The sequence below is a fragment of the Ochotona princeps genome, chromosome 5 (genome assembly GCF_030435755.1).
Source record: "Ochotona princeps isolate mOchPri1 chromosome 5, mOchPri1.hap1, whole genome shotgun sequence".
Lineage (NCBI taxonomy): Eukaryota > Metazoa > Chordata > Mammalia > Lagomorpha > Ochotonidae > Ochotona > Ochotona princeps.
In genome coordinates, this window is record NC_080836.1 from 8,545,743 (window position 1) to 8,562,612 (window position 16,870).

At 54.4% G+C, this 16,870-nt stretch overlaps 1 protein-coding gene across 1 annotated transcript; it reads right to left on the reverse strand.

Annotated features, from left to right (window-relative positions):
• Nucleotides 1-3,221: 3,221 nt before the first annotated feature.
• Nucleotides 3,222-16,624, reverse strand: LOC101519867 (cytochrome P450 27C1). The gene is made up of 9 exons (XM_058664182.1): nt 16,110-16,624; nt 12,712-12,902; nt 11,841-12,040; nt 11,415-11,624; nt 9,825-9,988; nt 5,724-5,890; nt 5,136-5,214; nt 4,610-4,813; nt 3,222-3,759 (listed from the first exon to the last, which is right to left on the reverse strand). Exons 1-9 carry the CDS (start codon nt 16,332-16,334, stop codon nt 3,643-3,645), a joined length of 1,557 nt encoding a protein of 518 aa, XP_058520165.1. The 5' UTR covers nt 16,335-16,624; the 3' UTR covers nt 3,222-3,642.
• Nucleotides 16,625-16,870: the final 246 nt, after the last annotated feature.

Below are 16,870 nucleotides of genomic sequence, written 5' to 3' on the forward strand. Positions count from 1 at the left end.
CTCAGAAATCACGGAGCATGGGGCCTGAGGGTGCCAGAGTTTGGCCAGCACCCTCTCCTAAGCTCCTTTTCACTTGTGTCATGGTGGCCCAACCCGATTGGGCTCCCTAACCCTAACAATGTACCCTTAACACAACCCACTAACCTGCTAACATCTAAGCACTACCCTCACCCTAACCTTAACTCAACCCTAACCCTGTACCCCACTCTCAGTTCTTACCTGAGCCATCCATCTGCTCTGCCAGGCATGTCTGCCCTGAACCTCTCACTGCCTTGCTGACCACCGCTGTATCCCATCCTCCTTCTTGCATGAAAGTGAGGATCTGTCCCACCCATCTCCGTTAACACGAGGACACACAGACAAACCGTAACCAATCTTTTTTATGGGGGCATTCACACGTCCACCAAATGGAAACATGAGCCGGCAGCTGGGAGCCCCTCACCCTCTTGGACCAGGCTGGGTTCATAGCTCCTTCTCTAGCTCTCCCCGCCTTTGCACCCTCACAGCAAGCAAACCCCAGAGAGCCCAGCCTGACACCTGTACACACTTACAGTGCTAACAGCTATATCCATAGGGAAGCTCTCTCTGTAACTACCTTTATCACAGCCATAAAACACCCACTGGCTGGAACCCCTCCATGCTGTTGAATACACAGTGTTGAAGTCTCCCCAGTTCTCTGTTTATCTTTCCACATATTGGAAGAATCCATCTTCTTGCCTTCATTTTTACAGTACTCTTTCCAATGTCTCTTGACAAGTAGTGGATTGGACGCTGCTGAGTCAAAGTGAGCCAAGCATCGCACTTGGCTAACATGTTCCATAAATCCCTCTTACTCTGCAACAGCTCTCCTTTGCTTTTTTTTTTTCTTGCCATTGATTCGTTGAAAAACCCGAGCTATCTACTCCATTGCTTTCGTCATCCAGATCCTGAGCTTGAATAGATTCAAAACAGCAGGAGCGACTCCGCTGACCCTGCTGCAGCACCTGTCTTGCCCCCCGGCAGGATCCCAGCACCCACTGGTGTCCCACACCGGAAGCAGGAGCAGATCCAAGCGCAGTCCCCTGGGGCCGGAGCTGCTCCCTGCATGTCACTGTCACACCATCGCCACATCGGAGCGTTCTGAGCCCGGCCACGGTCAGTCTGCTCCATCTGTATTCTGGATTGTTCTGACCTGTCCCTCTCTGCCCTGAATTCTACTTCAGTCCAGTTCAACGGCACTGCCTCCAGCCAGGCTGCCTCAGGCAGGGTGGGGAGGGTCCGCAGGTCCACCTGTCACTCTCCTGGGACAGCAGCAGGAACGTGGCGTCCCTACCCTGCTCTTGTGATGTTGTTGCTCCCCTGCTGCTGGAGGGTCCACACTGACCCCGAGGGTCGCAGTGAACGCCCCTGGAGTCACAGGTCACTGATGTCACTTTAGTCATCGTTTCCAGTGATTCTTGATTTCAGTCTCAAATGCAATCCAAGCTCATTTACTTTGTACAGTCAGCACATCATCCAACACTTGGGCTGTGACCAGGACATAATTTCTTTTTTTTTTTTTTCTTTTTTTTTTTTTTTAAAGATTTATTCATTTTATTACAGCCAGATATATACAGAGGAGAGACAGAGAGGAAGATCCTCCGTCCGATGACTCACTCCCCAAGTGAGCCCCAACGGGCCGATGCGCGCCGATCCGAAGCCAGGAACCTGGAACCTCCTCAGGGTCTCCCACGCGGGTGCAGTGTCCCAATGCATTGGGCCGTCCTCAACTGCTTTCCCAGGCCACAAGCAGGGAGCTGGATGGGAAGTGGAGCTGCCGGGATTAGAACCGGCGCCCATATGGGATCCCGGGGCCTTCAAGGCGAGGACTTTAGCTGCTAGGCCACGCCGCCGGGCCCGACCAGGACATAATTTCAACTAAAAAAAAAAAGGTTATTTAGGGGCCCAATGTGATAGGCTAGAGGCTAAATCCTCGCCTTGCATGCACTGGGATCTCATATGGGCACTGGTTTGTGTCCCGGCTGCTCCACTTTCCATCCGACTCCCTACCTGTGGCCTGGCAAAGCAGTAGAGGACGGCCCAAAGCCTCGGAACCCTGAACCCATGTGGGAGACCCAGAAGAAGCTCCTGGCTCCTGGCTTCAGATTGGCTTGGCTTTGGCTGTTGCAGCCACACTGAGAATGAAGCAGTGGATGGAAGATCTTTCTCTCTGTATCTCCTTTTCTGTATATCTGCCTTGCCAATAAAAAAATAAGTCTTTTTTTTTAAAGATATTACTATTTTCCATTTGAAAGGCAGGGTTACAGAGAGATTTTCCATTTGCCGGTTCACTCCCCAGGGGACCACAACAGCCATCACTGGCACAGGCCAAGCCAAGAGCCAGGCCTGGGTGACACGGTCTCCCACACGGGTGGCAGGAGCCCAAGCAGTAGGGCCATCCCCTGATGCTTTCCCAGGCGCATTGGCAGCAAGCTGGATTGGAGCAAAGCAGCCAGGACAAGACCCAGCACCCAAAGGCTGTGGTTTCATTTGCCATGTCACAATACCAGCCTCTGTAACTTCATCTTTGATTTTACAGAATCCCCACGAGAGCACTCCAGCATCAGAGCACACCATTGTGCTACAGGTTAACCAAAACGGTGTTTGACATGGATATTATTTCTATTCTACTGAAGGGCTGTTTCGCAGAATGCCTTTCAAAAGGAAGAAGAAAGCTGCGTGGAATAGATGAGTAGCAAAGCAATTTGTGGCTAAGAATTAGACAGTGAAGTGTCGGGGGTGTGACAGCCAGAGAATGTGATAGAATCCCAGTCTCCTTCTTAGTGGCCAATAGGCGACATGGAAAGCAGCAGAACTGACCGTACCTGCACCTGCCTGAGAGCCACTCCTCCCCTCCCTACCTCACAAGTACTAGCAGGTGCAGCTCGCTTCCAATTTGGACGCTGGCAGTAGCAGCAGAAGGCACAAACACTACTCTAGCCATGGCCTGCGTGGTTTGTAATCTACTTTTCCTCGAGAGAAAATTGTCTTGAAGCTACACTGTCTTCCACGGTGCGTGCTTCGGCCCTTTCTGTCCACAAAGCGTTACGGAGGTTTGTACTTCCCGTTCTTGGACCTCTCCTTGCATTGCAATCGCATTCCTGAAGCTGGCGCTGCTTGGTTTCCGCAAGAGTCTGATGTTCCTGTGGTGTTCCGACTCAGCAGCAACACCCCGCTGGCCCTGGGAGCTGCCATCAGAAACACAAGCAATGGTTTGGAGAGAAAAAGGAGGATGGTAGCCCTTCTCGCCTGGGTATGGGATCTCGAATTGCTGCTTCAGATAAAACGCCGTCTCTTGCAGATTGCGGTACCCAGAGGCCTTCTCCCCGTTCGGATCGGAAGCAAGCAGAAGTCGCTTGCCATCATTGTCTCCAACCACCTCTTGCACAGACATGTAGATCCCACCAGCCATCGACTGTTGAGCACAGCACTGCCTCTGACACACGAAAACAGGGCCAGCTGTCCTCCAAGGACAACTTCTGGAGCTTTCAAGGCAAACCAGCCACCTTCCATCCCAGACAGCGTGGCGAGGATGGGGTGGCCCCTCCGTGGGGCTTGTGGGAGCACGTCCTGGGTATGGAGCTGGCTGGCTCTGCTCCCTCAGCCCAGGCAACAGATCCCAGGTCATTTCCTGTTGACAAAACGCACGTGGATGGGCTCCCCTGGTGCCAGCAGCCCGTGCGTCTTGGCGTGAACAGCTGTGGTGCGAGGCGATGTTTTGATCTCGAAGTGCTGAAGCAGCTGAGCAAGAAAGAGGGAGAGAGAGAGAGAGAGAGAGAAAGAGAGAGAAGGATTCAGTGTCAGGATGGCAGGGCGTTCGCAGGGCTCCCTGCAGCAGCAGAGGCCGCAGGAATACACATGGCCAGTGTGGTAGCCCCTGGAGAGCCCGCCCCTGTGACACGGCACTGGGTCCTTGCAGGACAACAGGTTTTATTCACCATTTCCATTGGCTAGCTCAGGGTGCACTGTTATGGCCCAGCAGGTTAAACTGCATGCCACCTGGGGTGCCTTACAGAGTCCTGGGGACGCTGCTTCTGATCCAGCTCCCTACTGGGAGATGGCTGCTCACCCACGTGGGAGCCCCAGAGGGAGCTGCTGGCCTCAGCCTGACCCGGGCCTGACTGCTGTGGCCCTTTGGAGTATTAAGCAGTAGATGGACGGAAGATATGTGTGTGTGTGTGTGTGTGTGTGTGTGTGTCTATCTGTCTCAGTCCCCTTTCTCTGTCATTCTGCCTTCCAAATAAATATATAAATACATTTTTAAAAAGTAGACCTAAGCTAGCATTTAGGTAATCACCACGTGCTTCCCTCTGCTTTGGCCTCTCTCTGGCATTCCCCATGTGAGGGCAGCAGACCCTGGGGTCCCCTCCTACCCCCTTGGAGAGCTCCCACCCCGAGTCTTCAGGCCCCAGCTTCTCCACCCTCTGCCCACAAAATGCCAGGAGGAGAGAAATGGGCCAAGTGACCCTGGCGTTGCCAATGCCAGGGGTGGCATCTTAACAAAACCAAGGAGATTTCATGCAGAGCTGAGCCTTTCATAAAGCTCTTGGTGCTGGGCCCCTAACACCCACCCCACAGCCACATGCCCTACCTGGATCATGAGCAGGTGGATCTCCAGCTCCGCGATCCTCCGCCCGATGCAGCTGCGGACGCCATAACCGAAGGGGATGGATCCGAAGTTGTCCACTCTGCCCAGGCCGCCCTCCCGCAGCCAGCGCTCCGGACGGAACTCCCGGGCCCGGGGGAAGTTTTCCTCCTCATAGGACGTGGCATAGTGGCAGAGGGCCAGCTGTGTCTGAGGGGGCCAGCGGACCACAGGGAAGGGGAGAGACGGGCTGGCAGGGGACCACACACCGAGGTCGCAGCCCCAGCCAGCACCGCTCCTTCCACACATGGCCATTGAAGGCCCAGGACACAGCTCCACATCCCACCCCAAACATCACAGCAGCTACCAAGAAGGGGGCTTGTATCCTTCAGACCCTCCACGCAGGTAAATCACCAGGAACAACCCCTAGGGACCTCCACTCAGGAACAAGGACTTGACCAAGGCTCCTGCAGAGCCCTGACTTGGCCGCTCCGGACCCGCCCAGCCCCACCCCCGGGGCCACCACACTCACGCCTTTGGGAATCAGATACCCGCCAATCACCAGGTCTTCTTGGGTTACCCGGCCATTTCCCGGTAGCACCGGAAACAGTCTGGAGTGGGGGGACAACAGGGACAGGAACACAGCCGTGATTTTAGAGAAAAATGAATCTCAAAGATCACGGCTGGGTTCCTGATGTTAATATTGTGCCGAAAGGGCAGCAGCCAGAGCTTACACAACACGCCAGCTGCGCATGCACTGTCACAAGATGAGCTGTCTTTTGGAATTCCACCCACCCCATTCCCATCCCACCTGCTCCACTTCCGATCCAGCTCCCTGCTAGTGTACCTGGGAAATCAACAGAGGATGGCCCAAGTGCCTGAGTTTCTACCATCCATGTGGGAGACCCGGATGGAGCTCCAGGCTCCTGGCCTCAGTATGACCCAGGCCCAGCCACTGCAGCTATTTGAGGAGAAAACCAGTGGATGGAAGGCTTCTTTCTCCCTGTCTCTCCCCCTCTCTGCAACTCAGCTTTTTAAACAAACAAGATAAACCTTCCTAAAACAAATCAGAGAATTAGAGAGGGAAGGGACAGTGTCCAGCGGCGCGAGCTCTGCTCACCTGAGGGTCTCCTTAAGCAGCGCCCTGACCAGCGGAACCTTGGGGACATCCGCAGCCATCGGCACGTGCCTTTCTCCCAAGTTCCGGACGATCTGCTGGTATATGGTCTGCTGCACCTCCGGGTGCCTCGCCAGCAGGTACACCGCCCAAGACAGGGTGAAGGACGTCTGGCAAGACAAAGCAGCAGGCACGGGGGTGGGCTGAGCGCCATGGGGGGGCAACCCCAGTGTCGGGGGTGAACCCGCACAGGTGCAGAGCCGGACAAGCCCCAGGACTCTCTCTGTCACTCGTGCCAGGAAAAGGCTGTGGAGACCAAAGGGATGTCACACCAACTCTAGCGTCTGCTTGCTTTGGGAACAGACTTTCTGAATCACTTCCAGGGAGCCGGCAAGATACAGAGGACAATGACAGTACCACGTGGCATCTCACGGGACAGCCTTTGCGGGGGTCACCTGAGGCTGCCCTCAGGGCCCTAGACTCCTGTAACCTCCCACCATTCCCCATGCCCTGGCCACACTAACCCAAAAACCTGGGAGTGGCTGCGGATTAGCGGTCTGTCCAGTTTCTGGGTGTTTACCAAGTGAAGTCAGTGGCCCAGAGAGAGACAGACCGCTCCAATCACTGGTTCACTTCCCAGATGCCCGCAATGCTAGAGTTGTGCCAGGTCAAAGCCAGGAGCTGGAAGCTCCACCTAGGTCTTCCACATGGGCAGTGGGGACCTTGAGCGACAGCCTGCTTCCTCCCGGGCTCAGGAGTTAGGGGGTAGGGTGTGGGACATCCAAGTGGCCCCCTGGTTACTATGCCAACTAACATAGTAGCATCACTAGCAGCATCACTGTCCTGCACCACTTCTCACGCTGAGGAATGGCATTTCCGTCACTGAAAGTTAAGCCCACCTTGTCCTTCCAGAACCCCAGATTTCCATAGGGAGCAGTCTCTACTGAAACATATAACATATGAGGAGTCTTTAGACTGTTCATGAGGCACATGTGTTATGAAGAAACTTTGCACTCCAACATGTTGGAGCCACGACAGGGACCAGCACTGTGGCACAACTGATGAAACAGCCACTTGTAACGCTGGCATCCTATGTTGCAGTACTGGTCCAAATCCCACCTACCCTTCCTGGGAAGAGTAGGAGAAGATGGACAAAGCACTCGGACCCCTGCCATCTAAGTGGGAGCCAGGATGGAGTTCTGGGCTCCTGACTTCAGCCTGGCCAAGATCTGACTGTAGGGACCACCCGGGGAGCAAAGCAGCAGGTGGAAGATCTCTCACGGTCATTCTGCTTTGCAAAGTGTTAAATAAATCTTTTGTCTTAAAAAAAAAAAGGCTCTTTGCACCACAAGGAAGTTTAACTTGATTCCACAATGTGCACACTCTTCCTTATACAGAGACGGTGTGGCTGGTTCCTATCGGGGACAGAAGGCTCCTGTTGAGCTCACACTCATGGGGACCACCAACGTGGGTCAGCCACATGCTTGCCTGCTGTTGGATGCCACTTCGTGAATAAGTTTCACTGTCATTTCACTGGCTGAAAGAAGCGGATACAAAGCACACAGTCTACAGTTCCGTTTATCAGTTTTTTTTTCTTAAGATTTATGTATTCTTGGGCCCGGCGGCGTGGCCTAGCGGCTAAAGTTCTCACTTTGAACGCCCCGGGATCCCATATGGGCACCGGTTCTAATCCCGGCTGCTCCACTTCCCATCCAGCTCCCTGCTTGTGGCCTGGGAAAGCAGTCGAGGACGGCCCAATGCATTGGGACCCTGCACCCGTGTGGGAGACCCGGAAGAGGTTCCTGGTTCCCGGCATCGGATCGGCGTGCACCGGCCGTTGGGGCTCACTTGGGGAGTGAATCATTGGATGGAAGATCTTCCTCTCTGTCTCTCCTCCTCTCTGTATATCTGACTTTGTAATAAAATAAATCTTTAAAAAAAAAAATTTATGTATTCTTATTGGAAATGCAGATTTACAGAGAGAAGGATTTTCCATCTCCTGGTTCACTCCTCAAAAAGCCACAACAGCCGGAGCCGAGTCGATCCAAAGCTAGGAGCCAGGAGCTTCTTCTGGGTCTCCATGCTGGTGCAGAGCCCCAAGGCTTTTGGCCATAATCCACTGCTTGCTTCAACAGGCCACAAGCAGGGAGCTGGATGGGAAGTGGAGACACGAACCACTGCCCACAGGGGTCCTGACACTGGAGGCAGAGGGCTAGTCAACTGAGCCACTGTGCCGGACCCATTCACCAATGTTGTAGGAGTTTTAGCAGTGACCACATCCATCAATAGTCTGTATTAAATTGCCTAGCTCAACTGAAACTGGTTTCTTGCATATGTGTTAGACTGCCATAAAGTTAATTTTATTTCATTTTATTTTTCAATGGACTGTGGTGCTGTAACAATTTGTCTCGCTGTTCAGGTCCTTCTCAACTCCACCTCATTGCGATGCTCCTAGTTACCACCAGGGGGCAGGAGGCCCGCGTGACACAGCGGCTGGGAAGACCATTTCAGGCTGGTCCACTGCTTCAAGCAAATTCACACCACCCTGCACACTCACGTGGCTAAGATTTCCATTGACAGCACTATGTAGTTTGTTCTTAATCTATATTTTATGTTTGATTGTTGTAAAGATCCATAAGAAAGAGGAGTTTATCATATTGTTTTTTGCCTTTTCACATTTACGTGACTTAATATATACATATGAAATTTGGATGGAGCTTCTGGCTCCTGGCTTCAGCCTGGCCCAGCCACAGCCATTGCTGTCATTTGGGAAGTGAGCTACTGAATGGAAGATATTCTCTCTCTCCATCTCTCTGTCATTCAAAGAAAATAAATAACCTTTTTCTTGAAGAGGAGGTGTGTGCTCCATTTAAAGCCAGAAAGCCCTGGCGTCAAAAAAAATTTCGGAGTTCTCACACATGGGTACTGAGATCTCCCTACTGCTAAGTGAAGCCGTGAACCTCACCCCGGGGAAAGCCACCCATGCAGAAGGAGAGCAGGAGACCTCTGCCGTCCGTCCATCCATGCCTGGCCATCCATTCACACCCCTGCCGTCCATCCACACCCCTGCCGTCCATCCGCACCTCTGCCATCCATCCATACCCCTGCTGTCCATTCATCCACACTCGGCCATCCATCCACATCCTGCCATCTGTCCGTACCCCTGCCATCCGTTCACACCCTGCTAACCGTTCATTGTCCACACCCCTGCCATCCGTCTGCACTCTTGCCTTCCGGGCCACTCCACCCAGCACTTGCCCAGGTCCCTGTACAAGGTCCACGCAGCTGATGTCCCTTTCAGCATTTGCAGAGAGCACCAGCCTGCTCCAGCCTGCCCCCTCCACTTCCTCCCAGAAAACAGAACCCGCTCTGCACCATACCACACACACGCTCAGGGGTGACAGAATGCATCACCTGGCATAGGTTTTTGGAAGGAACTTGGCTGTGCACCCCTTGGCCCACAGCACCACACCCTCAGCCAAGTACCATCTGACAGCAGGTGAGCATGCGCCTGCCTCCACCCTCTGCGTCCACCAGGCAATCGCAAACACACACACAGGTGTAAAGGGGCCAAGCCACGTGCTTCCCTGAAGGAAACACAAGACAGTCGCTTTTGAGGTCCAGGCCACACAGAACATGCACAATCGATCAATGCACATGCGGTCATCCCGAGTTCCCTTGCAACTCCTAAGATAGTGTAAATACTAGGTCAGCAATAACGAGGAGGAGATCTGTACACAGCCAGGCGTCAGCATGGTAACGTAGCAAGCTAAGCCTCTGCGTGCAGTGCCAGCATCCCACGGAGCACCAGTTTGTGTCCTGGTTGCTCCACTTCCAATCTAGCATCCTGCTTATGAACTGGGAAAGCAGTGAAGGATGGTACAGATGGGAGATGCTTAAGTGCCGGGCTCCTGGCCCAGCCCTGGCTGCTCTGGCCATTTCAGGGAGTGAACCAGTACATGGGAAGAGCTCTTTCTCTCTCTCTCTCCCTTTCTCCCTCTCTCTCTGTGTGACTCTCTTTCAAACAAATAAATAGTAAGCCAAAAGTAGCCAACAGTCCCCATGGGGGTGGGAGGACGGGAGCCCTTTGGCCCCCCGACTCACCGTATCGACGCCGGCCAGCAGCATCTCGGTCACATTGGCGTAGATCTCCTCGAGCGTCAGCGCCTGGCTGAGGACCAGGTAGGTGAGGAGGCCCCCTCGCACCTGCTCGCCCCGCTCCACCTGGCACTGGATGCTCCTCAGCCTCCTGTCGACGTGGATCTGGCCTGGCGGAGAGACACGTGAGTGGAGAACCACGTTCTCATTCTTGAGGTCCCCCCGCGTCCTTCCAGGGAGTGGACTGAGACACAGCCAGTGGAAGAGTCCAAGGAAACCCAGATGGATGGCCTGCTGCACTTGACCTTCACACACAGACATGCTCACGCCATGTGATGAAAAATTAAACTCCTCCGGCTCAATGGCACAACTGGCTAATCCTCCCCGCTTCAAGTGCCAGTATCCTATATAAGCCAGCAGCTCCACTTCCCATCTAACTCCCTGCTTGTGGCCTGGGAAAGCAGCAGAGGACAGCCCAAAGTTGTGGCACCCTGCACTTGTGTGGGAGACACGGAAGCTCCTGGCTCCTGGCTTCAGATCAGCTCAGCTCTGGCCATTGAGACCATTTGGGGAGAGAACCAGTGGATAGAAGATCTCTCTGTCTCTCCTCTCTATAAATCTGCCTTTCCAATAAAAATAAATTGATCTTTTAAAAAGCAATGAATGAATAGATCTCTTTTTTTAAGTTAAAGTCAAGCTAAGCATATCTCCCTTTTTTGAAATCCTTGGCAAGATATTTGCAGATGTTGCCTGTACCAACCCAATAACCAAAACCAATATTTCTATCATGCGGGGAACAAGGGTACACTCTGTATTTTTTTCCCCTACAAAGTTTCCAGAAAAGAAAATTGAATCAAGAAGCAAGGAGGCTGGTGCTGTGGCACACCAAGTTAAGGCACCGCTTTTGATGCCAGCATTCCGAACAGGTCCCAACTCCTCTGTTTCCACTCTAGCTCCCTGCCAACAGTCTGAAAAAAAGTGGCAGAAGATAATCCAAGTGCTTGGGCCCCTTCCACCCACATGGGAGACTTGAAGAAACCCTTGGCCCCTGGGTGCCGGCCTGGCTCAGCCCTGGACACTGCAGCCATTTGAGGAGTGAGCCAGCACTGTGGCTCACATACCTCCTGGGACACTGGTATCCTACACGTGCGTCAGTTTGTGTTCTGGCTGTCCCACTTCCAACCCAGCTCCCTGTTAACGGCTTAGGAAAAACTGGGAAGATGACCCAAGTGCTGGGGCTCCTGCCTGCATGGGGGAGACCTGGATGGAGCGCCTGGCTTTGACATGGCCCAGGCCAACCCAGCTGCAGCCACCTGGGACTGATCCAGTGAATGCAAGATCTCTCTCTCTCTGTAATTCTTTCAAATAGAAAGAAAGAAAGAAAGAAAGAAAGAAAGAAAGGAAGAAAGAAAGAAAGAAAGATCGGAAACATTATTTGTTGTCACAGATCACGTGCTTTTGGCTAGTCTGAGAAACACATCAGAAAACTATGAGCCCACCGGGCAGCGGGGTCCCTGGGAGTACAGGTGGGACGGACGCATGGGAGTTGGAGGCGGTGCACACAGGGGACGGGGCCTGCCTTCGGCCATCTCTTACTGAATTTGAAGAGTCCATCCCAGGACCTGCAGAACTCCTGCCAGGGCTTGGGCACGAGGGGCCGGAGCCAGCGGGGGATGGCACCCGCATACATGGAGGTCTTGAACATGCTGAACATGAGTTCCAGCGCCTGGATGTACTCCACCGTTGTCTGCGGGACCTGGCGCTCCAGGCAGCCCAGCCGGCTCTCGAAGAGGATGGTGGCCACCCCTGCGCAGGAAAGAGGGGTGAGGACCCCAGCTTCACTTACAGTTGCCAGTAGCAACAGGCTGCACCTTGCTGGAACAGCAGTAGGGGCTCTCAGGGCTATCACCACGGCCTTTCTCTGCAGCCTGGCATACAGGGCAGCCAGCACTGGGGACTCGGGAAGCAAAATCCCCAACACGGTCCTGTCCGCCCCTCCCCACACTTGCGACTCCACCTCACCTTCCATGGAGTACCGGAAGAAAAGGTCATTGACATTGGCTACAGTTTCCCCATCGTCCGCCTGGCTCCTGAGCGCATAGATCCTCTGGATTAAGTCAGCAATCACTTGGTTGACTTCTCCAGAGAACACAGCCACGTCTTTAGGCTTCAGGATTCTCTGTCTCAATACTCTCCTCATCTTGAGCCACTGCTCGCCTTCCCTGCAGGAACAAGGGGAGTCCCAAGTGACCTGAGACACCTCAGAAAGATCTCCCAGCCGCAGAGAAGGAACGGGATCCACATTCCAGATGGATCCAAAGAGAGCAAAGACCCTCGCTTGGGCAGACGAATCCATGTATGGAATGCTGGAGCCTGGAGAGCTTAAGCCCTGACCCCGGGTGCATTCTCTATGTGGGGCAGGGTTGTGGGTGGGGTGTACCTCCGGGAATCAGTCAGTAGAGGCAGTAAGATTCCCCCTGGAAGCCCTTGAAACAACATTACAATAAATGCACAAGCCAGCTGGTTGCCAATGGAACCCTAAACTGCAGGGCACCCGGCCAGAGCCCCTGCGGCCACACCAAAATCTCCTCCCCAGCCTGGCAGCTGGCCCACAGCCTCCCCGGACACTCAGAGGTGTCAGGGAGCCTGTTCAAGTCCAGCCTGCGGAGAGTAGAGAGGTCACCATGCAGGCATCTAGCACCTGTGCTCCCAGGCCCTCACCTGCCCCACGCAGGCACCTCCAGCTACAAGCATTGCTCTCAAAGGGCACCTGCTCCTCACTCGGCCAGTGGGACCCTGACAGCCTGATGAGGCTGCTACTTTCAGGCAGCCACACCGAGGGGCCACTTGGCACCACGACACACACATTTCTCCCCAAACCCCGCGTACTCACGCTGAGATGAGCCCGGTGGCTCTGCCCCGCAGGTCTCGGTATTCCTGCCAGGACTCCATGTTGGCTCTCTGGGGCGCGATCCCCTCCGCCCGCAGCACCTGAGCCACCATGTCTCGGTCTGCAACAGATACTACAAACTGAGGACCAAAGTGAGACTTGAAGATTTTTCCATATTCCCATGTGTGCTGCTGCTGCAATATCATGGAGAAAGCGAAAAAAGGAGAAAGACACAGAGGTGACACACCTTGAACTTGACTGGTCCCAGGTCGGGGAGGAGCAGAAATGGGGAGGGTGGGTGGGGTGGGGCAGAGAGGGGGGAGCCTGACTTTGCATGGGGTCCATTTTCATGACGTTGGGATCAGTGTAAGGTCTTAAGACACGACACCAAAAGCATAGGAACAACAGAATAGTTCATCAGACGCCTTCAAAATTTAAAACTTTTGTGCTTCAAGCAACACTCTTGAGAAAGTGAAAAAGGTATTTCTCCGGGAAGAAAGAAAACATTTGCAAAGCATGAATCTGTTAAGAGACTGGGATCCAAGATGTGCAAGACAATCCTTGCAATTCAATAGTAGAAAAGCAAATAAGTCAACTAACAACTGAACATTTCTCTCCAGATGATGCCCAAGATGATGCCCAAGTGCACAAATCAGACACACGAGTCGGCAGCTCACACCTACTAGGAGGGTCATGATCCAAACAGCGTGAAAAAGTGATGACCAGGACACCCTGGCAGGATCTCCACGAGAGCCTGAGCTGCCAGTTCCACTTGCGAATGGAGACACCTGCCTTACACAAAAACCTGCACACAGATGTTCCCAGCAACATAGTGCACATCAGCTGAGGAATAGAGAGGCAAAATGTGGCAGATCCACACACTGTATATCATTCATATCCACAAAGAAATTAGGTACTTGCACAGCTATAGCACAGCCACACTTCAATAACATTATAGCAAGTCCAAGGAAGCAGCCACAATAAGCCACTCTACAGAGACCAAAAAAAAAAAAAGTAAATATTTGCTTGTCAGGGAATAGAGGAGCTGGGGGACAAAGCTTTCCCAGCTGAAAGGTACAACTGAGGGGATTAAGATGCTTTAAAACTGGTTGATTCTACACTTCAAATGAGTAAGCTGTACAGTAAGTGAATGATATCTCAATGACACTGTACAAAGACAGAAACCACAATAAATATAAATGGATTAAAAAAACCAAGGTGATGGGATGAGCAACTCCAACACAGCTTAGACATGACTCAGAAAAACAATGAGGGCTCTTCCTGGCACCTGCCGATCTTTCTTACTCGGATTCTGATTGGCATCTGCCAATCCTTTGCACTCCAACTCAGTCAGCAAACTGGCAGGCCAGAGAAATTGCTGCCTCTCCACTCCTCCACCCTGAGGTGGAAGCTGGACCTGGATCAAATCCACCTGCCCATCAGATAAAAACATTCAGATTCCACTGGGATGAGCCAGTCTCCAGAGGTCACTTCTGTCCAGTGAATGAGTGACCCCAAAGAGGTCAGATCTCTGAAGGAAACCACTAAAACGGTGACCAGAAAATGAGTCACTTCTCAGATAAGTCTTGCTACTGAAGGAGCTGACCAGCATAAGAAGCTGGTGCTGGACATCACACGGAGGGCCCACAGCACCTCCTGGGGGTGGACGCAGTGCAGTGTGGTCACCCACAGCTTTCAAAGCTGACTTAGACACACAATGCACACAGATCATGGAACTGGAGTACCAGCCCATCACTTACTGGCTGGGTGACCTGCAAAATGGAGAGATAACATCTCCCAGACAGGGACTCACAACTGTGCTCTGTTACTGCTTTCCACACCTTCACAGCCCTAATCTCCTGAGATAACCCCCCTCCCCCCCCCCCCCCCGCCAACCATCCAGGAGACGAGGGAGCTGAGGCCCACAGAAGTGACCAGCCCAGTCCCCACATGCAGCTGCAGAGTGTAAGCCACCTGCAGTCACCCGTGGCCCACTTACACAGTGTGCAGGAACCCTGGTCACGTCCACTCTGCCACCGAGACCACAAGCAAGCCACCTGGCTAACATTTTAGGTCTCTACCATAAACTGAAAAAAGTGAGTGCTGTGATTACAGGGCAAGCCAAGCCAGAGAATTACAGACTAAGTGTCCCTTATCCAAAAGGCTTGGGACCAGAGCCTGGATTTTTTTTTTAATATCTGCACATACATAATGAGCTTCTTTAAGGAAGACACTCAGCTCTCTAGGCTGAGATTCACCTTAGCTCCTATCTCGGCCTTACACAACAGCCTGCAAAGAAGTTTATACAACATGTTTACTGAGCTTGCATTTTCACCCTGATCCGTCCTACGAGGCCAGGTGTAGAATTTTTCACTTGTGGCATCATGTCGGTACTCAGTGTCTGGATTTCAGGTTTCTGGATTAGGCCTGGTCAATCTGTCATGCCTTTCCCCTGAATTGTACCTCACCCAGAGAGCAGAGGGAGGGAGTCTCACCACAGACTATATCCACCCCAGGGTACTGGGATAGGCCAGGGCGACCACATGCCCCCTGGGGACCTCACAGTGCTGCCTGGGAGGGCTCCAACAGAGCTGTCCCAAGACTAGAGGAGAGGTGAGCCCACAAAGAGGAAGCAGCTGGGGTCCTGGGTGCCACGTAAAGCACCCCATGAGTAAGCCCCAGGCCGTGGGTGTGGCGGGAACAAGTCTGAGCACCCAGCACCCGGAGCATTAGTTCAGAACACTGACTGAAGGCGAACCAGATGGAAAGAAGACACGGAGTGGAGCTGAGACCGGGCCTTGCCTGCAGTCTACCTGGCCAGGGAACTGTGCCCACAGAGCCCGAGTCTGCAGCGCAAGAAACAGATGCAAAATAAAGTTCAGTTCTGAGGAATGGATAACAGGAGACTCACCAAGAAGCATGCTAATAAAGCAGCTTCACCTTATCTGGGACGTTCGGTTGGCATCCCAGGAGGGCAGGCAGGTCGGGGGTGGGAGGGAAGAGGGGGAGATGGCGAAGTAACGACCCGCGGGGGGGCTCCCAAGGGGATGAAAACTGCTCTTGGTTGACTACTGGGAGCCAGATCGCTGCTTCTCCAAGCTGGGTAGGAGTGGCCAGGCCCACGAAGGGGCTCCCACTGCCCAAGGTCTCAGCGGACCGCTGAGTTCTGCACTTAGAGCAGAGTGAGTGATCGCACGGGAGGGCCCCAAGCTGCTCCGCGGCTCCCGCGACACCCTCCCTGCTTCTCCCATCGCAGACTGCACCCGAACGCCAAGAGAAGACCCCTCCCCGGTGTCACGTCCCGGCTCCCCCAAGGGACTCCCCCCCCCGACCTGGTCCCTCCTCTTCCTCCTCCTGCGCAGCCCACCCCCCACCCCCGCGCCCGGGGCCCCCAGCGCTACCTGGATCTCGTGGATGCGGCTGAAGCCGTCCCGGCAGAAGAACTCCACCAGGTTGGCGAGCGTGCGCGGCCCCGGCATGGCGGCGAGGCTGCGGGGCCCCTCGGGCCGCCCGGCTCCTTTGTCCCGGGCCCGCACCCCCACCGGCGGCGGCCGAGCGCGCAGCAGCCCAGGCCGCCCTGGCGCCGGCCGCACGCGGGCTCCGAGGATGGGCGCCAGCAGAGCCATGGGCGCGGGCGTGGCGGCGGCGCTACCGCCGGGCGCTCATGCCGCCCGGCCCGGGAGAGAGACTCCCTCCACCCCCGAGGCTGAAGGAGAGCCCGCGCGCGCGGCTGGACTGCCAGCGAAGGCGGCGGTTCGCTCTTCGCGCCGCGCGAGCGCCTGCGAGACCGCAAAGTTAGAAGTCCTCCCCACTTGCAACCGGCGCCAAAAACAACAAGACCAGACAAACCACGCGGAGTCGGCTGCGACTGGAAACTCGACTGCTTTCCCCGGGCACGGCCGCGGAAGGTGGGGGGAAGGCGGTGCGCCCCGCGGGCTTCGGCCCTGGGAACAGCCCTTTGGCGGTCGCGAGTCGCACTGCTAGTTTCAGACCCCAAAAGGACAGGGCTCTGAGTGCACCTCGATTTCCCAGAAGGGTGCGCGGAGTGGCCGATGGCAGGCTCCGGGGGTGCTTCGCTGGAAGAGGGCCCGCCCTGCGTCCCCGAGCCGCTGGCCCCGGCGCCCAGAAGTGAGCACCGGTGTGCGCGCAGGTGCGCAGAGAG